Source organism: Anthonomus grandis, chromosome 7, assembly GCF_022605725.1.
Source record: "Anthonomus grandis grandis chromosome 7, icAntGran1.3, whole genome shotgun sequence".
Taxonomy (NCBI): Eukaryota; Metazoa; Arthropoda; class Insecta; order Coleoptera; family Curculionidae; genus Anthonomus; species Anthonomus grandis.
The window spans coordinates 12462891-12488195 of NC_065552.1; the positions used below are offsets into that span (position 1 = coordinate 12462891).

A 25305-nucleotide genomic window follows, 5' to 3' on the forward strand; every position below is an offset into this window, starting at 1 on the left:
TGGATTCTTCTGTTGCACTGAACAACCCCCAGAAGTTTGATCCCATAGTTCTAAAACACCCTGTATAATATTTAATTCTTTCTGCCACTTTCTGGTTTACAATCATATTTAAAATAATATTAGATAGTATCTACCTTTTACTTGTTATTCTTTTACTTCAATGACATGATACAATTCAAGGTCTTCATGATACAATCAAAGTCGAACGATCGGATATTTCTTTTATAGTAAAAATACCGTCCGTGTCAAATCCTTACTTTCTCCGGCGTTATCAAATGTTAGAGCTAATCACAGCTGTACAACTGCTCTATCAAAAATAATAAGTAACAAGGTATAGTCGTTTCACAATGGTCAGCGTTGCCCATAGTACTCATTGATATGACTAAAGTCACTAAAGCAAACAAATTTTAGCTCAGAATCGGTTCAGTATACAAAACACTGCCCTTACCATATGAATGCAGACGATTTACAAATATATTTTTCATCCTGATGAATTATTCACTGCTTTAAATCTTATTAATAATAGTGATTGAGATGCAGACTAGTCGATGTACATCGATGCATCGAAAATGTCGATATTTTGAATTCAAGACTCGATGTATTTTATTTTTCTTTTAAATTGAAATGCAAACTAAATTCTATATGAGAAAGATAATACGTTAAATGATATTCAATTTTATAAATCAAGCCCATCCCTGCGTAATGGCGATTTGTTGACAGTTATCTGTGTCAACTTACCATTCATGGAACCAGCACACAAGTCAGGGACTTACCGATTTCATTCGTTTGACACAACTAACAGGGAATGCTATTGCTAGGGTACCTAAAAATAATTTCTTCCGATATTCATGTGCTTTGCACTTGTGAGTTTCCCGTTTTGAAGTAGGTATGTAATATAAAGGTACTACACTGCTATATAACGTGATATAACCTTGAATTTACTAAATGTTAAATATTTCACATGACTGCTGGCCTTTAACAAAATTTATTTCTATCATAGCTCTTTGTAAGAGTTGTTGTTCGAGCTTTTTAGCATACTGTTATTTTGCAATATAATAGTCTTGATTTTGTGCATCCCTACTGCCATAGCTGTAAGACTTAAAACTAACAACTCTGAAATAGATTGGAGCAGTCAGGTAGGAAACCTTGGATTGTATCTCAATATTCTATTTGTTCATTTATGACAGAATTCAACAAATTTAAAATTCAAAAGATACAGAATTCTTGTGTGCTGTAGCCATCATGTTGCAGTCACCTTATTAAAAGTCTAAACAGCCAAGTACAAATAGTAAAAAATCTAAACACCAAAGATGACCATTTAATATACAGGGTGTCAATTTGATGTCAAATGTCTCGAAACGGGTTAGGTTTTTATAAAATCGCTAGGACACGTCAATTTTATTAAATAATTTTAGCTGTAAACTTATCCAAACATTTTTTTTAGGTTAATATTATTTTTATTAAACTTCTGCATAGTCGTTACAATTATGGCTAAAAAAGTTGCTCTTTACAAAGGCACACTTAAAATTTATTTTATTAACACGTTTAGTTTAATGGGGTTCAAAGTGTTCTCCAAACAAAAATAAAGTCTATTCTCAAATTCTTTCCGAACATTTTGAAATACCATTTCTGGAAGCGCCCTACATGCCCCTGTAATTCTTTTTAAATCGTCGATATTATAGGGCTGAGTTCTGTAAACAACCGTTTTTATATGCCCCATAAAAAAATCTAACAGCGTGCCAAGTCTGGTGATCTAGCAAGCTATTCTATCGGTCCCCTTCTACCAATCCATTGGTTAGAAAGTTATAGTCTGTTATTCAACCACTCTCGCACTGGCCGAAAAAAATGCGGCGGAGCTCAATCTTCGTGAAGTTCGTTTTCTTGCAAAATGTTACCACCAACTTGATTTTCCAGTTAAGTGTATATTAAAGGATCAATTACATCTTCAAGTAGGTGTAAGTAGAATTCACCAGTTAAGTTTTGTTCAATAAACAACGATCCTATAATAGCATTTCCGAGAATACCGAATTTTGAAAAATTAATTTTTTGTGGCACTGTGTAGCGTTCTCTCTAAAAATGTGGGGATTGTCGTCACTCCAATATCGATCACTCTGTTTATTGACATGGCCGTTTAGGAAAAATGTAAATTAACCACTAAAGCAAATGTTGGTTACCTTAATTTCACGAGTGTTTGATAAGTTGGACAGTTTCGCAAGACTCTATTCTCCTATCAAAATCATCCTCGTAAAGTTCCTGTAAAATTTGCTTCTTGTACAAATGATATTTATGTAACTTTAATGCTTTTCGTACAGTTTCATGTAATATTCCAGTTAAAAGTGCTACTATACGGAGAGAATTGGTGGGTTCTGCAACGAATGTCCCCAAAATCTCGACTTGAGCATCTTCGTTTAAAACACGCCGATTTACCTTTTTTTTGTTTCCAACTGAACTTGGTTCAGTAGATTTTTCTACTAAGTCTAAAATGTTCTGTGACTTACATTAAAATTAGGATTTCTGTTATTAAGAACTTCTGCCGTTCTTCTTGTGCATCTTCCTCGCTCCCCATAAACAAAAATCATTTTAATTCTTTGCCTAAGCGGGTATATCATAGTTACTAATAATAACACACAAATTATCGTAATAAATTTTTACTAATTTAAACACCTAATAACATTGACTGGTAGGAAAGTTCTCTTTATGGTCATTTCAAAAAACAAGTAAGTCAATAGGTTAGTAAAATAATTAAAACAATTAACTAACCTCAAAAAACATGTTCCAATACAAATCTTACAGGAAAAATGTCTAATAATAAGTAATTTACAATGTTTAAACCCTAACTTGGCAATGCAACACTCAAAATTAAAAAATAAGGTGCCAAAATGTAAAGAATAAAAAGTTCTTCAACCTTCATCATTCCACCCCTATTGCCATTTAAGATTTTCGAGAGGCAGGTTCTGGGGGGTAGGGGGTTGAAAGCAGCAAAGTGATTGCTACTTAAAAATTGTTCCCCCTCGATAATAAAATTGTCGTGTACTAGCGATTTTATAAAAACCTAACCCGTTTAGAGATAATAGGCGTGAGAAGTTTTCAAATTGACACCCTGTATACAGAACACTGTATTTTCAATCAACTAAAGTTTAAGGAAGAAGTTAATAGATACCAGTGCGAGTTTTGAATAATATATATTACAGCATTTTAGGTGGGTATTAAAATACGCTTAGCGATAATTTTTACATTGTATTTTGTTTCACTTTTTTTGTATTGTATAAAGAAGTATATATTTCTCAAAAAAAAAGTTAAAGGAAAGATGTCAAAATCATAGGTACTATAATATGGTCACTCTTTAAATGCATGCGTAATTCATTTTCTGCAGGTAGAGGTAGCATCGATAGAACTAAATGACGAAGACCAGACACAATTCAAAAGGCGACCCACGATTCGTGATAGAAGGCAACAGGTTAGAAAAGAAAAAGCACGTCACCATATTATAAGTTATTTGTTTGTGTAATGAGTCGATAAAAATAAATTATAATATTTAAATAATGGTAAAAATTGTCTTTAGGAAAAAACACATAATTTATTTTTACTATTTTTAATTTTAATTAATAAGTTTTTCTCCAAATTAAAAAAAAAGTGACAAATTTTGTATAGCTTTTTTTTTTCTGAAGAAGCCACATTGGCAAAACAACTATCTCTTTTAATTAAAAAATTCTGATTGTGAACAATAGTACTATACATTTGAAATGAGCTTCAAATAATTTTGAGTAACAGAAAGTTATAGATTTTTTAAATTTGTAATGACGGTATCTATTTTTTGGATATAAACCATAGTTTTAATTCTCTAAGTTAACACTGGATCGCTACAATCAAACACGTTGGCTTGTTTTCAGGATGCATTTCACAGGGCTGTGTTTAGCGCACGACTCATTCATACCCGGAGTTTACGCTAATGCGTCATAATATTTTTAAGAAAATGTTATGCACAATGTTGAATTTAATTTTTTATTCGTAATTTAAAGTGTTTTTTATTCAGTCATTACCTTAGCAATATTTTTCAAACCTAGAGCCTTAATGATACAAAAATTACAAATATAATGGCTAAACATGCTAATAAAGGTTTAAATATTATTATACAGGGTGACAATTAAAAACTTCAAATGGCTCTATATAAGGACGAAAACTGAATTAAGAAATGCTGATATCAGTTTCTATAAGACGAAGGGGAAACAAAAGCAAGCATATTATCTCACTCTTATCTGCAACCCCTTGGGCAGGGTGAGATAGACCTCTAAAATCTTAAATAAAAAAGGGAATCCATTTTAAACCCGTTGAGAAATACTTTCCAATGATACCATAGAAAGCCACATTTCAGAAAATTCTTCTCCGTTTATCAAGGAAAACAATAAATGAAGTAATCTTGAAAAAATGGAACAGTTAAATTATTTAAGAAAAATTAAGAATACAGAATCGACTGGCTGCGCAACAATACTTTAAATTTTGATAATAAATTTTGTATTATAATTATCTTTTTCCCTCAATGCTTTCTGCTCTAAAATCGTGAGATTTAAATGTTATTTGGTACTAAGTGTATTTTTACTGAAAGGCATTCTAAATTTAATATAGGTAAATTTTCGTCTTACAAATTAAAACTTTTTTGGAAACAGCTGTAGATGTAGCTCAAAAATAGGCATAAATTGTTATAATAATAATTAGATTTAAGAACATCAGTTAAATATACAGGGTGTTTCACAACTTATCCGAAAAATTTTAACCACATATGCGCTGTTACGAAACAAGTTGATTTCTCAAAAAAAAAATGTAATAAAAGTCCTACAGATATCGAGATAATAAAATAATACAGTTTAACAGTTCACTTACTTAATAAAAGCTGTTCAAAACTGTTTCCATTGACTCTAATGCAAGCTTGGGCACGTTTAATCCAATTTTGGCGCACTAATTCAAATACACCTCCTTCCTGCTGTTCCTGAAGTCTCAAATTATGGGCAACCTCTGTGATTCGGTCACGCTATTCTTCAATATTCTGAACTGGAGTACGGTATACCTCGATTTTAAGTGTCCCCATAAAAAGAAGTCCAGAAGATTTAGGTCGAGAGACCGTGGAGGCCATGCAATTGGTCCACCTCTTCCAATCCAGCGTATCTGGTGTACATGATTCAAAAAATCACGAACTTCTAAACGAAAATGCGCATGTGCCCCATCGTGCATAAACCACATCCGTGCTCGGACCGCCAATGGCACATTCTCAAGAAGAACCGAGAAATCATTCCGAAGAAATTCCAAATACTGGTGACCATCCATCCGATCTAGCGATATGAACGGTCCAATTAGACGTTCATCGACAATACCTGCCCACACGTTTAAAGAAAAACGATGTTGGAAGCTTGTCTGGACGACTGCCTGAGGATTCTCAAAGGACCAAACATGTGTATTATGAAGAGTGGTTATACCATTACGAGTAAAAATAGCTTCATCGGTGGCCAAAATATCAGCTGTAAAACGCGCATTTCGAGCATTTTCTTGCAAAAACCACTCACAAAATGTTACTCTCTGGACGTGTGATAAGGGTACAGTTGGGTCTCATGTAATATGCGCCACGCTGTTGCATGTGACACTTCTGGGACCTGTTGGGCTAACCTCCTTGTGCTTATTCCTGGATTTTCTTCCACAATTTTGTTTTCGTCAATTGTTTGGTACAACATTTGCTACAATAAATTATTAATGCGTATTCTAATATCACGACGATGAACGCAAAATACAGATATTTAATTTTCAATTTATTATTGAACTCAGGTTTATAACTTAATTTCTGTAGGACTTTTGTTACATTTTTTTTTGAGAAATCAATTTGTTTCGTAACAGCGCATGTGGTTAAAATTTTTCGGATAAGTTGTGAAACACCTTGTATATGTATAAGAAGCCTCTCCTGTTTAAAAATATTCGCGCCGCCAATGAGTTTAATTTTTAAATAATTCCACTGCATTTTTCCAAAAAAAAACACACTAGGTTTAGCAATAACTTACACTTTTTTTTCTAAATCAAAAGTTCCAATATATTGAAACCCGGCGAACCATAATAAGTATAAAAATTATGTGTTTAAATTAATTAAAACACACTAGAAATAAATAAGAAAAATATTCAAACTAAGTAAAAATATATAAGTTTAAATCCGTAAAACAAACCTTTAAAAAGATCCTGTATCGACTTTAACCTTGTAAATATATTATTCCCATACCATGAGTTCACAACGGATTTATTATATCAAAAATAAACTTTTTTATATAATTTGTAGTAAAAGCAATGTTGGAATCAAATAAGTTAATTCATTCATTCTTCTAAATCAACTCAAAACTCGCACGAACAGTTTAAAAATACCTGAAACCTCTAAAAGAAAAAAAGTTTACCGCTTTTACCTCTTCCCCTGCCTCTTGCGTCTCTTCAGGCTCATTATTATCCAGTTCCATTTCGACTTCAGTAATTGACTGACTTTGCAAAAAGTTTGTGGCATCCACCAATGGATGATGAGCCGGAGTTGGTTCCCATCCAGCAATACAATCTTCGATAAAACTCTCGGTCCTCTGGTGGATATTTCTGCTTGTACATAGCTCTGGATCCAAATCCATTTGACAAATGTACACCTGATAAAAAGCCGATTAAACATTATTTTAGTAAAATGTCAATAATATATATACCTGAAACCCGTTTTGTTTAGCAAAACTCCACATTTCACCGAAATTTTTTACTTTTTGATTAACATTATCGACTATCACAAACGAGAAATAACCGTCGGTAATAGTTTTTTTAAAAGATTTAATTAACGATTGTCGATAGGATTCTTCCATTTCAGCTTCGTACTCGTAGGTCATTTCTTTTACTCTTAATCGCTTGCCGTCTTCTACTACTTCTTTTTCATGCTCTACCATAAAATAGTCGTCTAGTGATAAGATTCTTGGTGCAGAGCCTCCGTTTTCCACCTATAAAATTGCATTAATTTATTTGGGTGTTAAAGGTGTAAGAAAAATTACTTGCTTGATTGGATGATGATTACTATTTATGACTTACCCATCAAATGGGTTTGTAAGTTTTAATAGAATAATATCAGCTTCCTATTAAATATGTAATTAAGCAGCGAAGTATCGGAAAGTAATGAAAAGACTTGCAAAAATATAGCAGAAATGGGCCTTTACAGATATTGTACACTAACGATTTTAGAGAAATTTACATTATTAAAAAAATATCTTGCATCTAATAAGTTATGGTATCATGTAAAGTTATTCCCTTTGGCTTATGAACAACCTAGTGAAATAATTTCACCCGTTAATTAATACATTAAAAATTACTTTTCAAACGTTTCTTAATATCCATACACGGGTACAGGATGTCCTAAGGACCATTGGGGCCTCAAAAATCGTAAAAAATACAAGGTCCATTAAATTAGAGCAAAGCTGCTTTTCTAGTAAAGGATAGCGCAAATGTCGTTCAATCAATTTTGTTACTATTCATCTTACATGTAGTGCAAATTGTCACATTGTTCGCAATATGTTATTATTATATAAACCTTTTTCATTTGTTGCTGGGTGGTAGAAAATTATTAATTCATAAAATATTATTTGGTAGTTTTCCGTTTTACTTATAAAAAAAAAATCATGGATTTGTTTTAATAAACCGTAATTGCTAATTATTAAAAACATTTTAAGACTTATCAATAAATTCTTAACAAAGTTGAAATGATGAAATATAATTATTTAAAAGCAAATAACAGGAGCTAACATCTTTATTTTATACAAACTTCATTTATATTGAATTTATTCTGATAATAAAAATTTAACATTTGGCAATTTAAGTTCTTATAAACCCATATTAAAATAACAAAAATGCTTGTTTAGATCTCTCGCAAAATAAATTTTAACTAACGCCAATTGAAAATAAATTAACAATTTGAATTCTAAATAAAAAAAAAATCCATATGTCAAGAAGAGTTACGCCGTTGTGTTTCAGTATCACAAAAGTAAAGTTCGTCAACTATATGTTATAAGAGAATAATATAAGGGTAGGAATTAATTTTTCTTGCTCTAAAGAACCTAATAAACAGAAACAAGTTATAGCCAAGTACCAGCCTTATTTTTTCTGCTTCCTGACTTATGTATTCTTCTTCATAATCTTTTATTATTTTTAGAATGTGTAAATTGGTTAAAATGTCCAATTTTTCACAGTAGCATAGGAATACATCATCCATAATTATGTCATTAAACAATATGGTCTCACACTTTTGCTAGTGAATTAAGAATATTCCTAGGTTGGTAATTCTTTGTTTCCTCTATTTTTAGGTATAAAAATGAGTATATACGAGTCTGAAGATTATTTTAGTCTATTAGAAAATAATAACCTACAGAAAAAATTACCATTGCCTAAAGACCCCGTCCAAAAAACTAGTACACTTATAACTTTGACACATCAAAACAATTCACATATTTTACAAACTTTATCAAATGATGCTGGTTGCATTAGTTCACGAAAGCCAATTATAAATACAATAATACCCTGTTTGGCGCTATAATTATATTGACGGTAACTTTTAAAATTTCGACGGTTGGTCATAAAAAAGCTTCCAAATACTTTTCAATGAAAAATAAAAGGAGAAAAAGATATTCTTATGAAATTTAGCAATTAAAATAACTTTTTATAAGTGTTTATATTTAAAAGAATCTAGTATTATTTTACCTACAACATGCAAAATTCAGCGCACCAGCGCGTTAAAAAGACGCGTTAAACTGTAGATTTTTACAAGTTTTGCATTTCTAAACGTTTTTATTCCTTATGTTTTGGACATTTTTGGACATTTTCATTTGGATTTGATGTGTATATTTTTTAAAATATGTTTACAATTCATCTATTGTTTTTGACACAATCTAATTAACATCTGGAGTAGAAATTATAAGGGATGTTTTATCTGGGCCACTAAAACTTTTATAAAAGGTATGTAATTGAGAAGGACCTATGAAATTTGCGTTGATTAGAAAAATTAACTTACATTTTTCACACTTAATTCTTCAATAACGTGCCTGACTAGATATATGTATGTTACAAGACATTTTTAAATTGACATTTCATCAAAATATTTGTTTTCTTCCTAGTAAGGACGCTGTAGCGTTACCTAGGTTTTTCGTTTATCATCTACGCCAGCCTCCTTAAATGTCATTTGGCCAATTAATTTTCGAACGCTTGACGGAGTTGGCAAGAAAATACTTTTTTTAATTAAAAAACTTTAACAATATGGTGATTTATTGCACAGGAATGCAAAATGTCCGGCACAAAAACTCATTTTTATATCTATCCCTCCATCTATGCTCTGAATTGGCGTACTTTTTCTTACAAGCGAATATTTTTTCTGTTGTGTTTTTTCTTTGATGGATATTTTATTTTCAGTAATAATTTTACTTTCTTGAATTGTTAGTAATTTTTCTCCTCAAATCATTTTTCATGCTTAATGTATGAGCGGATTGCCACTTCAGGGGCGTTATACCGCTTAAATTTCCTTCGCTATCCAATAAACAGGTAAGATTTACAGAAACCGCAACTTTTACGTGATGTATTTTTTTACGGATGCCAATCATTTTTTGAAAAATCTCCTAAAAAAACGATAAAAATGATATCCATCATCAAGAAAGCAAGTAATAAAAATCATGAGCCTTATCCTCTGTTTGTCTAAAAAATAGTTAAATCGTGAATAATAATGTAAAGAAAACAGTATTAATAGTATAAAGGCAACACAGCTAATAGAGTACTTAGCAGGTCATCTAGCTATAAGGTCTGATGATGGTTTATTAGCGAAACATGTTACCTGATTAATATATATAAAAATATATTTTGAGACTGAGACTTAGAGTTTTCGTTTTTTCTCTAGTTAGGTAGGTTTCTTTGAGATAATGGACGAGTTCTTTCAACACAGCTAATGTCTTGCAATATTAAATTGTTTACGGTCACGTACTAATAAACGGAAAAAAATTACCTTAACTAAAATGCTTATAAAATGCCGAAAATAATAAAAAAGAATGAAAAGTAAACTTCAAAAAAATATGGGAACTTACATGTAATTTTATTACCAAAGAAAAACATAGCTATATAACGCTCGTACGTCACAAAGAATGTAAGAAAAGAAATCGATTTTTATTATTATCATTATTTGTATTTAAATCGAAAATTTAAATACACTCTATCTTTAAGTTTTTATTATTGATATTGTTGCATTTTTGTAATCGTTTCCAGTAAATAAAATATTAGTTTGTTAAATGCTAGTACGTGACCCATACTTATTGAAGTTCACAGGGACTTTTCTATACTTGACAGTTTTTACAATTTTTATTTCAAATGAATTACAGTACCAGAGAAATGTGTGATATGCATTTTCTGTACGGTATTGAGAACGGCAATGCCTATACGAAGTAAGGCGTATTTACAAAGAAAGATTCCCGAATCGTACTATTCCACATAATCAAATCTGTATTCAGCAGGCATTTTTGAACGAGTATGGCAATCAATGATTCGTAGATATGGTGCAACCTTTAACAACTTTTATAACCTTTACTCCTAGTTTGTGTTTTACGTCATGTTAATCACTTTTCCCTTTTGTAAAAACCGTTGATTTTAAGAGAATTATATTTAATCAATAAAATGGTTGTTTTCATTGTTGTATTTAAAAACTCAAAATGTGATACGTGGCGCCCTCTATTAAGGACATCAAAACTATCAAAAAATTTAAATTTAGCACCTTAGAAAACCTCTCTATACCTAATATGGTTATTCTTATTTACTTCCAAATTATTTAAAAAAATTGAAAATTAGATTAAAATTTCAACGCTCTGTATCTCCACAGGGAAGCGTTTTTTCAGATTTTTAGTTTTTTCAATATTTTGACCCAAGGAATACACCCTTAAATTTTCGTGCAATATTAATGACTTACTCTTTATAGTCCATTCCACCAGCTATCCTCGCACCGCCGAGGAGTGGCAAAATGAAGCAAAATATAGCAAACACGTCACAATCTGACAATTGCTTATGACTTATTAACGCGTACTGCCAATGTAATTTGAACACTAAATACACTTTTATAAAATGGCTCAAGCTGCTAAAAACTAGCCGAGGAGCACGTTGTGTGTCATGTTGTAAATGTAGTAAAAGTGATATTTCAAAATTATTATTTTGTGAATTTCCAAATTTATCCTTAAAAGCGAAAGGCAGAAACAAGGACAATACCAGTGCGTTGCATAGGATACACAGTTATTTATATTTCACCCCAATAATATAATAAATAGTAAATTCAGAAATGAAATGGTCGTATGACAATAAAGAGAAAAGAAACTCAATCTTCATATTTATATTAATAACTTTAGTTGCAATTTCTCTGTATAAATGTCCATAAATTAATATATCTAAATATTGAAAATTGCAACAGTAAATATTGGATTTTAAGTGGTGAATTTGGACTGTGACTAAATTTAATTTTCTTATAAAAAAATCTTTTTTTTAATAAAAAATTTTTTTGGCTATTTAACTTTTTAAAGCGACGAAAAGTCGCTTCACAAAACTATCCTAAGAAGGAAGCATTCAACCCGATAATTTCAATGCATTTTTATTAAAAAACAAACAATACAAGGAGAATATATAAGCACGTGATTCGATGCTACCGTGAGTAGATTTTTCTACCACAACGAAACTCAAATTAATTTTATAACCAAGATAATTTTACAAATAATACATATACATTAAATATTGAATAAAGATCAGGTTTACTGTCATTTTACTTTTTAGTAAAATTCTACTTCGTTCTGCACTGCATTAAAAAGATGAACTTTAGAAACCCTTAAATAATGCATAAAGTGACTACTTTAGGCATGATAATAAAAAAAAATGTTTAATCGATACCTCTTTATCCTTAATCAGTTTGGCAAGATAAGTTTTTCCACTCCCAGGAGGACCTCGCAAAATTATCACGATCCTCTGCGGTCTCGTAAGTCGGCCAGGCGAACATATAAGGTCTTCAATAGTAACAATCTGAACGATCGGTTTACTATTCACGGGATTCACTGAAGTGTTCACGGAATTGGCTAATGGGACAAACTGAACTTCGTCGTCATCATCACTTTTTTTTGGCGGCGGTGAGAATCTTAAACCTGGCTTCGAATTCTTGCTTTTAGAATCCTCAAAATCTTCATCATCATCAGATAACTCCTCTAGCTCCAACTTCTTCGTCGCTAAATCCTTTTCTTCCGCGACGTTGCTTCTTCTATCTCTGTCGCTGGGCCTGTTAAAGCCGCCACCTTTTCCTTTGTTCCTTTTGTCAAAATCACCGGGTCGCTCTCTGTCTCTTTCGAATTCGTCGCGCCCTCTGTTTCTGTTGAAATAGCCATCATAGCGCCCCCTGCTTCTGTCAAAGCCGCCCCGACCTATTTTACTATCCGGGTGTCGGTTGTTGGAATACTTATCGACAGGTAAATCGTTTTCATACCTATTCCTAGGTAATTCATTGGAATATTTTGAGTCTCGTTCGATAAAACGGGAAGGAGGCTCGACATCCGGGTATCTGCGAATATAAAAAGTGTCCCATAGGGTTGCATTGATAATTGGACTGTTTGTCTAGTGAAAATATTAAATAGATTGTCATAATTAAGGAATTAATAAAACATACAAGCATTTTTTCCAAATATTATTAAAGGCAAATGTGTAATTGTGAATTCAATAGATAATATATAAAGAGTAAGTTTTTTTTATGTTTAGTATAGGGATCTCCGACACAGTAGAGATACGATGTCGGTTAAATTTGTTGCATATTCTTGTGGTAAATAAAACTGCATTTACTGCATTTACAGGGTTGCTAAAATTTATTCTTTTAATAGCTAGAAAACTATCACTGACAACAAAATAGTTTCTTCACTTAGCCTAATTTTTTTTTATTTTTCTTAGCCACAAAGTAGGCTAGGATAATTTAAAACTTTTTATTTATCAAGTATCGATACTAATTTCAATTTTTTAAATATTGACTTTTGAAAAAAATAAGAAATATTAATTTACTGATAATATGTGTTAATTATATTCTATAGCCTTTCTTCCTAGCTTAAAACGGACATCCTATATAGCTAATACTAAAAAGTTTACATTAAAAGGCCAAGAATAGCAGTTTTGTGAGTTCAAACAATTCTTAAAACTGAACGTGTTGGTTTTCTAAGATTTCCTATAACTGTTGTACCAACTTTTTCTGAGAAAATTTATTATAATAAGTTTTATTAATGTCTATTAATAACTGTTAAATATTTAATAATTGGTTTTGAATAGTATTCACAAGACTACATATTTAAACTTGCATCTGCTATATATAGTTTCCGAGATCCCTACACTAAACATAAAAATTCCCCAGTAATAAATTCCTTTCAAATTAATTTTATTTAAAGGAAAGATACTGAAAATATTTTGACTACTTTTTTTGTGAAATAGGTTTCTGAAACAACAAAACTCAAAAAGGCTTGTTTGCAATAAAGGTTTAAAAAAACATGTTAATACTCATTATTTAAGTGAAAATATGACTAATATAGTTACTATTTAAGAATTTCACATTCGACTTTCATGTCATAATCAAATGGGGTAAGAAAAATCTTGAGCTGAGGAACTATAACTACATATATTACCAATATAAAAGGGTAAGGTTTGATAAATATCGAGAGAAATTCAAAAAATATAATACCGTGTTGTATCTCTTTCAAATGATAAGTCACTTGCAGCAAACCTTGTCGTTCCCAATGGGTCAAACTGTTTTATGTTTCTTAAACTGCTGGAGAGCCATACTGGTCTCTGCGGGTATGGGATGCGATTTACTGGTTTGTGCCTGTAGTCGAACATCCGAATTACACTAAGTGCCACTTCGGGCTCGGCTAAAAGTATAAGAAAAAAGTTATCGTAGTAGCGTAATTAATATTCAACGGTATCTTTGACTAAATTTTTAGTATTAAGAAAATAATTTTTGCAAAACATTTTTTTGTGTGAGGCATTTGCATACTGATACAGAACCAAATCTAGTTAGTTTTAGTAGACAAAAGAATGATGCAGTAAAATACCAAGATTAACTTGTCTGGGTATAATAGGGACAATGAAATTAACGTCCGGCATTACACTTGGTATGTCGGCAATCTATGAAGATAAAACAGTAAGAATTAATAGAAAGACAGTTAATGGCCCAAAGTTGTCCAGTAAATGGACAAAGGTCAGTAGAAAGTAAAACACCGACTCAATTTTTCTGTTTACATTTTGATATATTGACGTTTTGATAAATTATAATATCGTTATTGTCTAACAATCCAAGCTGCGGCTACGGGCATGTAGTTGTAAATGAAATATGGTTTATTTTGATCATAAAATATACAGCAGCATGTGCAATGTTTTATAGAAATGATCATAGAACACTAAACAAAGAAAGTTGAAAGAATACTAAACGAAACGGAAATCCTCGCCACTAATTACTTCAATATTAGTCAACGTTTTTAGACACATCCAAATACCACGTAGAGGAATGCGAAATCATTGTACAATCGCAAGTCATATTGAAACAAACTCAGTAGCCAATTAGGTGCTATTATACCGCCTCGACACACCTCTTCATTCGACTTTGCCAGTTTAACCGATACGAATAAGATGATATAGAAAATTATCAGAAAAATTTTAATATCCAGAAGTAAAAAATATTGTTATCGAATATAAAAATAATTTAAAGATCATTCTACCTACATTCCTCAAAATTTTTTACTATATTTTTTATATTTGTTCAACGTTTAATTTTAAATTAAAACAACTTCTCGCCCATCGTAATTTCTCGTTTGCAACTACACTCAGGGCAACGTCGGAAATTTGACCTAATTCCGTTCATAACAGCAGATTCGATAGCCATATGATATTTCAATGCAAGAGTAACACAATTCTAAAAAAAAATAATATACGGTGTAAATATTGCGACAAACAGTTCCTATGAACATACATTGGTGCCCAACTAACGAGAAACAGTGTGAATAAATTAATAAAAGTGATAAATCTTTCGCAAAATAAAATTGAATTATTCTTATATTTTGCCCATGGTCGTAACGAACATTTACCTTTAATATTATCATAAATTTAGTGGATTTGTCATATAATATATAATTAGAAACCAAAGAATTATCAATTTAAAAAAAAAACAATATAAAAAAAAATAAAAAAATAAATCCTAAATAAATCAATATTTTGTAGCAAATTCATTATTTTCAATGACAGATCTACATCTCCTGGGCACTGATTCCACCAGATGTTGACATCTGGCTAGTGGTATCGATTGTTACGAATGTTCTTCTTTTCTGCCAGATCTTTAAGGTTTTTAATATGTTTATGTTCTAAAAGTTTTTTTCAGGTCTGTACAAATATTCTCAATGTTATTGAGATCCGGATTACATGAGGGCCAATTGAGCATCAACATGATTATCATCAAACCATTTTTTTACAGACTTAGCCGTATGCTTGGGATCATTGTCTTGTTGAAAAACCCGAGACACCGGCAAAGTTTTATCACCAAACGGAAACATGTGGTTCTCCATAATACCTTTATATTTTTCTTGGTCAGAAATACCGTCAATTTTCACTAATGAACCAATACCACGCCAGGAAAAACATCCCCATAATTTAACATTGCCACCTTCATGTTTGACTGTGCTAGTTGTATGCTTCGGATTATTTTCCGCACACCTTGGTCTTTTCACAAAATATTCTACCATCACTACCAATGGGATTTATTTTTGTCTCGTCAGACCATAATACTTTTTCCACTCTTTTGAATTAATATGGTCCTTAGCGAATTTTAATCTAGCCTGGCGATTTCTCTTCTTTAGCAGTGATTTCTTACGGGATACTCGTCCAAATGGGTTGGTCTTATTAAGTCGTCGTCTTATAGCTGAAGAAAGCTCTTCTTTAATCTAGTTGGAGGTTTAAAATGGATTCATTTTAGCTATTCAAACAATAGTTTTATCAGTTGGGACATTTTCGTACGATTTATGTTCTTTTACACGTTTGAGGGTATAGAAAACCATTTTTGTTAACATTTTAGGTGGTCAGCTATTTTACTATAAGTCCAACCTCTTTCCCTTAGCGTAAAAATTATTATATACATTAACGCATCACTTTTTTTTCTGTCCATTTTTAACTGTGGAAGATACAAAGACCAGGCTTGTAGATACAAAAAAAATAAATTGTTACCTGTACAAAGGTTTTGAAATGAACTACGCGCGTTTATTTTCGTCGTTTCTAAGATGACCAATCGCTTATCAAGAAAATCAAGAATGGTTTATCCATGTTTTTTTTTTTAAATTTGGTAATGTTGGTTATTGAGAACTAGTAAATTGAATTTATTAAGTCCAGAAAAGTTTCAGGGCATCTTTTATATTGTTTTTCTTAAAGAAAAATATGCGTCAGTGACTTTCAAATTTTGTATATTTCTTTTTTTTCTAGCACCTAAAAATACAATTTTTAAAACGCTTGATTTTTTTGTAACTTAATTTTTAAAAAAGAATATATTCTTTAAAAAAATATAATTACTAAATAAGCCTCTTTCCATAATCAGTAAGAAATAATTTTAAATATTTTGTATTTCTTGAAAAGAAATATGTCAGGATGTATGTTTACATACATTTTTCATCTTAAAATCACTACAAGAATCACCCCTTGAAGTAGATAAGGTACTTAACTAAGACACTATATATAAAAATAAATAATTAAACTTTGAAAAATAAATTGATTACATAGTAAATGTTTTTTTTGCTTCCTAAGAGTAGTAAAAAACGTTGGGGTTTTTCTCGACGCGGAAAAACGAAATTCATTGAAAATTCAAGGCTAAGCGGTGGTATCCGCTGATGTTGTCATAGCAGGTAGAACAGAAAAAAAACTAACAGCATAAAGTGCTTAAATACTGTTTCTGATACTAAAAGCTCTAAATCCAACAATAATAAAAATATTGGATGAAGTTCTCTGGAGAGAATAAAGTCCATCTTTGCCTCGGTAAAAGATCGTGACCAAAATGACAGTTCTTCAACCGCCAACCCTTAAACTTAAAAGACCAACAAACTTAAAACTAACCATAATTTTGTTAAACAAAACAACCGTTCAGGGGATTGTCATTTAGTTTGTATTTAACAATCTTGTAATTTCAATCTGAAAGCATATATAGTTGATATCATTTGATTTAATATAGTAATAATGATTATATGATCTATGATCTTGTAAAACCTTATCTAGAACTGAAGAACTAGAACTGATCAAAGATAAAAAGGCAGTTGTTAAACAAGAATCCATATCTAAATATTATGTTTCATAATAATGACATTTTGAGACATTTTTACAGTTTAAACGAAGAATGTACATGATGTAAATAAAGTCGTTAATAGCTAATATAACTAGAAAGCAACTTACGTTCTTTAGCAGACTTATGCTCATAATCGACAACAATTTCAGGAACAAAAAGCGGCACATCATCAACTGGTTCAGGTTCTGGTTCCGGAGCCAATTCGTCCATTATTGGTTGCTGGTTAAGATGATTAACTCCTTCTTCCCCTCCTTGAGAATGTTGTTGATCCTCATTAAACATATTATGATATTTATCATAGTCATCCTCATTATAGTCTTCATTATATTGTTGCTCCTCATCATACCCATCGTTGAACCTCTCATTACTCATTTCGCCATATGAGTCGCCGTAATTGTCATCTCGACTAAATGAGCTGTTGCGATTAAAGGACCCGCCTTTATTACGATTAAAAGGCCCATCGTTATCGCGATTGAAAGATCCAGTATTATTGCGATTGAAAGGTAGATCATTATCGCGATTGTACTGCCCACTATTGTTGCGGACGAAAGACCCCTCATTATCGCGATTAAAAGATCCGCTATTATTGCGATTAAAAGGTCTGTCATTAACGCGACTGAAGGAACCGCTGTTGTTACGATTAAAAGGTTCATCGTTATCGCGATTGAAAGGCATGTTGTTGTCACGATTAGATCCTGGTCCATTAGAGTTACGGAAGTTGTTGGGGCCTATAAGAAAAAAAAATATATTTTTTTAAAATATTCTAATTATTCAGTGCATTCCAAAAGCAATTATTAATAGTAGTGTAAAAGTCCACATTTAGCAGGGTAGTGAAACTATAAAGGTTACGCAAGGTTGTCCTCCCCACAATAAAATGCAAAGCATCACAGTCACTCAGATAACTATCAAAAGAATGATGCAGTTAACTGAAATGGAAAAAGTATACATATTTCTTATTGTTATTGATAGCTAAAGTACACAACAGGACGCTCTTCAGTATTTAAATAAATTGCATTCTAATCCAGAGTTAGGGAAATAGTAAAAAACTCGGAGTGTTCGGTAGTCATGTCATTAATTTTCTTCAAGCATCACGATTTTGTAAAACGAATGGAGGATGATGATAAGGAAGACGTTCTTCTTAAAAAAGTCTTTTTCTGACAAAATAATTGCCAATCTTCTTTTAAAAAAAAGCATTTTGATGAGATAACTCTTTATCATCGGAGCCAACACTTTGTTTTGCTGACTAAAACAATCAAAAACATAGAATGATGGAGGATAATGATTTGGATGTTTTATTATTTATTAAATAAAATCGCTGAACATAACTGCGACAACAGCCTTAAAGCTAAAGTCCACATCGCATAATAAAAAAAATGAATGTATCATTCATATAATAATAATACCGAGAAATTCTAAATTTTAATGTTTTAACTAAACTTAATAATCTCGGTATCGAGCTTCATTATGACATTGGGAGTATTTAATGAGAACCGTATATAATTATACAGGATAATTATACAAAAGGCCGAGCCGCTACTTTATAGGCCTAACATAAACGATATTTTAAGATAAAGTTTTTTATTTCCTAAACTGCATCTTAAGGACGAGACAACATTTTAAAGATGGCGCTAGCAAAGTAATTTTTTGCTCACAATTTATGAACTAACCAATATAAAATTATGAAATTTTGGCAAAAGAATTTCATTAGGCATAATTAATCGTCATAAATAGACATTTTAAAATTGTCAGTGACGTGGATTATTAAAACATCCACGTGCTTATTTTTGGACCGAGAGGAGATGGTTTAAAAAAAGAAATTTTAAAGAAAAACTTTTGCCTTAAAAAAAACATGTATGTTACGCTCCTGAAGAAAGAGTTTTATGACCCTGCATATTGTAATAATATATCAATTGCTCTCTGGAAATTTTAAAATTTTTTTTTGTAATAATTCTTAACTTAAATGTACCGTATATAACTTTACCTGCGAAGTAATAATAAATAAAAATTTTAATATCAAATTTTATACTTATTAGTCCAATAACCCTTAATTTTAGGTATCATTCATAATTAAAACGAATACAAAATTTAACCTTTGTGTCGATAATATAATCACCAATTCAAATCAAAACTATCACAAGCAATGTCGTTAATACGCCCCTTTGGCTTTTAATAAAATTCGTATTAGAGATGAAAAAAAAAATAATTTTTTTGAAATTTATCAAACCATTGTGATATTTTCATAGCTGACTAAGTAATTAACAAAATAAAAATATTTCAAATTATCAAATTTCACAAAAACAAGTACATCTTCTAAAACGCAGTTACTTAGGTATACGAATGTGTTATATTAAATTAAAGATATTTTTACTGTCTATTAAAATAAAAAATTAAATATTGCGATTTTCATTTAAAAAATGGACTTTTCGCCACTTTACTAAATGAAAGATATTAATTTAGTTTTCGAGGACCCTGTATAATGCTGATTAAATTGGGCTATGTGAAGTTAATGATGGTCTCTTAAGATATTTCTTAAAGTGATGTTTAAAATTTCAGCTTTTTAGGAAGTTAAATGGCTGAGAAATAAACAATTAGTTATCCGCTTGTTTTTAACAAAAAACACAATTTTTTTGTTTTCGAAAACCGCTAGAGATATGTATAGGAAAGTATGATATTTCAGCTTCTAAACAAAAAGTTAAGAACTGTTGCAGCCTGGTAACTAAAATACTAACCTACAAAAAACACAAGTCACAACCTTAAGGTATAGGTGTAACACAAATTTGTAAATCCAGGATGCAATACAAGTTCAGACATATATAATAAAATTTGGATAATAGTAACAACTAAACCTAACTCTTGCTACTTAATATTTAATTGACTATAAGCAATAGGTATACAAAAATATAAAGTTGTACGGGCTTAACACAATAATAAGACAAAGCAGTTTATAACGGGGGCGAAAAGACTGCTGTCAAATGGCGCAACAATCCTATCGAAAGATGGGCACAATCAACACCCACTCAAAGACAAGGCCTTAGTGCTTGACGCGTGACGTCATCGATGTGGGCCACCGATTTTTAAAAACCAAGGGATTTCATATGCTAATATCTCAATATTTGGCTTATTTTAAAAAATGCTAGGAATAGAATAGAGTTCAGGAAAGATTCAAAGGTATGTTTTAGTTCTGGTTGAATGTCAGGTTAAATATTATGGTGTAATATTAAATGCAGACTCCCAACTCTCCTAGATCTGCGCCAAAATTCAACATATGTATTTAGGTATTTATAATAATTTTTTTATACCATCAAGTAGTAAAAAATGTTATTATATACACATAAATACATATATTGACTTTAAAAGCTTAAAAAGCTTATCATACTCTAGTTCATGTAATTCTTTAATTGCAGAAAAAGAAGCACATTTTCTTTTTCAAAGTGTCAAAATCAGGAAAATAAAATTTTTGGCCTGGTTTAGAGTTAAGCCAAATGTTAAATACACATTTAAGTAAGTGAACTGTGTCAAATAGGTAAAATAATGGTCTCTGATTATCTATGGGATGAGGATAAACAATGCTAAGTTGGTCTGCACTTGAAAAATTACTCATGGCTTTCCCGTTAATGGCATTATTATCACTTGTAACACAAAAAACTATGTACCCAATCTCCTCGAAATTTTCAATAATTGTCTTAATAAAATTATAAAGTGTGTCTGATGTAATTTTGGAGATGGGAGCTATGTGAACTACTTCCTTAAAGCTGGAACACACACTTGTAATCATAACAGTAAATGCCGAGGAAGCTAAAGAGACTTATTATTGACTGATGTTCCAGTGATATTACTGCCTTTATAGTCCATGTAAGGGTCAATATGAATTTCATCAAATAGTAGTGTCACAAATCTCTCATGATCCTTTAGTAAACTAAACACATTTGGGGCATAAGTTAAAAACATTTTTTTTTCATCTATGTGGGGATCGGTCATGTGTTTGTTACAAATACCCATTATAGTTTGAGGATGTGGTAAAATTAGGGATCCATAACCTCTTAAATACTTGTATGCATGAGGACTAATAGTATAGATTATAGAAGTCAAAATTATTGTACTACTTGAATATCTGTACTTTTCCTTTGCAGTTATAAGCAAAGCTAATTGTTCACAAATAAAATCTAAAGCATGCACTATTTTGTTGTCTTCAATGTTTTTCAAACTTTTTAGTATGTTTGGCACAAAATCGAACACACGTTTCATTTTATTTATGTCATTTGATGGTTTGACATGATTGAGAATAGTATTGCCAAGGGTATTGGTAGCAGTCTCATTAGCAGTATTTGGATTTAAGTCACAGTCGGGGTTCTCATTATTGGTAACATTTTCCTCCAAAGGCAGGGTAATAATAGTAAGGTCTATTGCTTTAAGTATTGCATACAAATCATCTAAACTATGGGAAGTATATGGAGTTTTAAATTTTGATGTTAAAACACAAACTGGCTCGCTATATAAAAAGTTTCATATAATATTCATATCCTAATAACATTTAAATTAAAATTAAAAACAATTGCCCAATTAATTCATGGACCAGGTGTGTATTCAATTTTAAAAATTATTAGCTTTTTGCTGTCTTGAGACTCACTGTGAGCAGTAAACCAATCTTTCGGTAGTTTAAAAGCAGAAAATTTTTCAATAAACTCTTCAAAACTGTCAAAATTACTTTGTTTCTCATGCTCGCCAAAGTCAATTTTGCTTAATTCAAGGGCTTTTGCTAAATTCAACTCGTCAATATTTTTAAACCTTTCATCTTTACTTGGCCGTATTTTTATAGTTTTTGAAAAATAACTAGGGCAATTTAAAAAAATAGATGGTGTACAGTCTTCTTTTAGCCGTGGTTTTAGTAATTATTTTGTACAAATTTTACCTGTGTTGGAATCTTGAACTTGAGTACTCTTTATTATACTACCTTCAGGAAAATGAGCTTTACATACTTTGGTGTTGTTTGTGGGCTCAAAGTCATCTCTGTGTATGGCTTTTACCCATTTTCGCTTTAGATTTATATCCTTAAGAAAACCGAAGACATGCACTTTAGGTCCGTTTTTATAGTTTCCGTTACAACCCGGAACACAGAACTTTTGAGGCATATTTAAACTCTGGTATTAACTACAAGCCGAGGGAGGGATAGGAGAAAAACATTAAATTAAACACGAACTAAAGTATTAAAATCTGATATAAACAAATAAAACCGCGGCGTCGCTCGGCCGGTGCGCCGGAAAACCGGTTTCTCCGAGGATTTTTCTAGTCCGAAAATACGATTTTGCGATTTAAAAGTACGCGAAGAGTTTACTTAAATATAACATACACGTTTCGCGGAAATAAACAGTTCCGATTTTAGATAAAAACACAAAAAATTAGCTAATGTTTACTGCGGATCTCGTCAGAAATACCGGCAACCACAGAACATAAATATAAACAACCTAACCTCTCGTTTCATCAGGTGGTACAACTAATAGATGCGCCGTCGTCCGATTTATATAGAAAGAACTCCTATTGGCGAGTAGCAAGGTATTAGATAAATGATAAAATTTGAAAAAATGGAAGTTTAAATTATAAAAAGAGAAATAAGGATGCACTCTTTTTTTAACTAAATTCTTGTAAAGTAAGAGCAGTTAAAGATATAGATTTAATTATTTTAAGATAGTAATAGATCATCCTAACGTTCACGGGAATCTGCAAAGTCTGGCAGCGTTGCAGGCAGCCTTCCGTGGACGAACAACGGAAGCGTCATCAACTGAATTCACCCGAAAATCAACCCGAAGTGCATGGCCCAAACGCGTGACGTCACGAGCAAAATTTTTTGGAGCGCTTTGTCCTTTTGTAGAGGTGTTATTGGCACAATGCCTTATTTGACAAGATACAGGACCTTGGGCGCCTGGCCCTAAGAACAGACAGAACCAAGGTCACATACCTAGACAAACCTTTTATCATCAAAGAAAAAAGGGGACCACTGGACGCAGAAGCGAACAGGCTCAGGCAAAGAGGTTACTCAGTATGGCACACGGCAACCAAACGATCCAAGATCGGGGTAGCTGTGGGCATGGTGGAGGACGAACAACAGGGCAGACAACTTATGCTAAACCTGGGCCTCGAAACAACAAATTTACAGGCAAGCATAATAGGAATTCAAACCTGTGTCCAACTGATGAGAGAAGGGCTGCCAAGAGGCAAAACCTTCGCAATTTTCACAGGAGACCAGGCTGCAACACTTGCACTACAACAGTTCGAGACTAAGTCAAGGACTGTGCAAAGCTGCTGGGAGGATCTCAGGAACCTCGCCGAAGCGCAAAATAGGCCAGAGATAATCCTAGCAGAGAATATGAGCAACAATAAGGCTGCAAGAAGGGCTATCCAACTTGCAACCCAGGGAGCCAGCAACAGCTAACAAACCAGAACAAATTCTGCTGGGAGCAGCTGCCAAAGATGGAACAATCCAAACAACTTATAGGCAGCCCACCCTTCAAGAAGGGTGAGAACATACTGCGCCTCTCCAGACAACAACTGCGAAGGGTCGCAGGGCTACTAACAGGCCATGCACCCAGCAGGAAACACCTGCATACGCTAGGGAAATCAGTTACCTCGCTATGTAGGGGGTGCAATGAGGAGGACGAAACAACTCTTCACATACTGTGCTTCTGTGAAGCATTTAATCAAACCAGGGCAACATTCCTGGGGGAAGAGAAACCCGCACCAGAGGGTATAAGAAATCTACCACTGGGCACAATCCTGGACTTCCTTGAAGCTACAGAATTGAACCTGTGGGACTAAACATATGGGACACAATAGGACTGCTTCTTAGCAGACCGCAGTGTAGGGAGCCACAAGGCACCACCCAGCGGTGGAGTTTTAGTGGGTATAGGACGAAACAGACTCGACACTGAGTCCCACACTACTGGGGGCGGCGCCGCGTAACCAGTGTTCATAAAGAATTTCTCCACCGACCCAAAAAAAAAAAAAAAAAAAAAAAAAAAAGACAAAGCAGTTAGAAGCCTTTTCCTTGTAATATTTTAAAAAGCATTTATAGATGGCGAGAGGTCCGGTATATGTTTATTCACACAAGTCGCGATGTTATAGAAAAAGCTGCGTTTAAAAATTTCTTTGCGATGCCGTGGGATCTCCAGAGGATTGCGATGTCTTATATTGACTCCGCTAGTAACAGCCCAGCACTTGTCTATTAGGTAGGGAGGACATTTATTTTTTAAGATTTTATAGCAACACAGTGTAATTTAACTTTTTCCTTTCAGCCAGTGCAAGTCATTCAATTCCTGGGATACCCCATGTGGTCTTCGTATTCCAAATATGTATCTTACACAATCATTTTGAAGTTTTTGCACACGCGTCTTGTCCCTATGACCAAGACAAGGACCATAAGTAGTATTACAGAAATTCAGATGTGAAAGAATCAGGGAATCGCAGAGCATCTTTCTTGTTTCTATATTCAGCACATATCTTTGGGGATAAAGGGATTTAAGCATTGAGTAACCTTTTTTGTTAAATGGTGAGAAAATTTCAAGCCAATATCCATGTCCATACACCAAGATTCCTACTCATGTTTTGAAATGAAATAGGTTCATTATTGATGTGCAAATGAATGCGATTATGAAGGTTTTGTCTCAAAGAGTATTTACTAAATAACGTGGCGACAGACTTCTTTGAATTTAGCTGCAAACAATGCCTTATTTTGATTGGTCATACAGCAATTTTTAAGTCTTCATTTAAACAATGGTTGGCATATTCAGGATTATAAGGATCAAAGGAAAAAATATCTGGGTGTCTTCAGCGTAAATATGATGTTCTGAATATTTTAAACACGTAAAAAGTTGACACGTATAAATAGAATAAAAAAGGGGACCCAAAATACTTCCCTGTGGTACTCCGGA

The 25305-nt window shown here is 32.3% G+C and overlaps 1 protein-coding gene across 3 annotated transcripts in view; it reads right to left on the reverse strand.

Moving 5' to 3' along the window:
- Positions 1-25305, reverse strand: part of LOC126738119 (YLP motif-containing protein 1-like) — a 50682-nt gene that overhangs the window by 6723 nt on the left and 18654 nt on the right. For all 3 annotated transcript variants that reach the window (XM_050443285.1, XM_050443284.1, XM_050443286.1), the window contains exons 5-9: positions 17491-18111; positions 13754-13940; positions 11941-12598; positions 6711-6992; positions 6432-6656 (exon numbers count right to left, since the gene is read on the reverse strand). In XM_050443285.1, the coding sequence (XP_050299242.1) occupies positions 6432-6656; positions 6711-6992; positions 11941-12598; positions 13754-13940; positions 17491-18111 (1973 nt within the window). The remainder of the gene's footprint in view (positions 1-6431; positions 6657-6710; positions 6993-11940; positions 12599-13753; positions 13941-17490; positions 18112-25305) is intronic.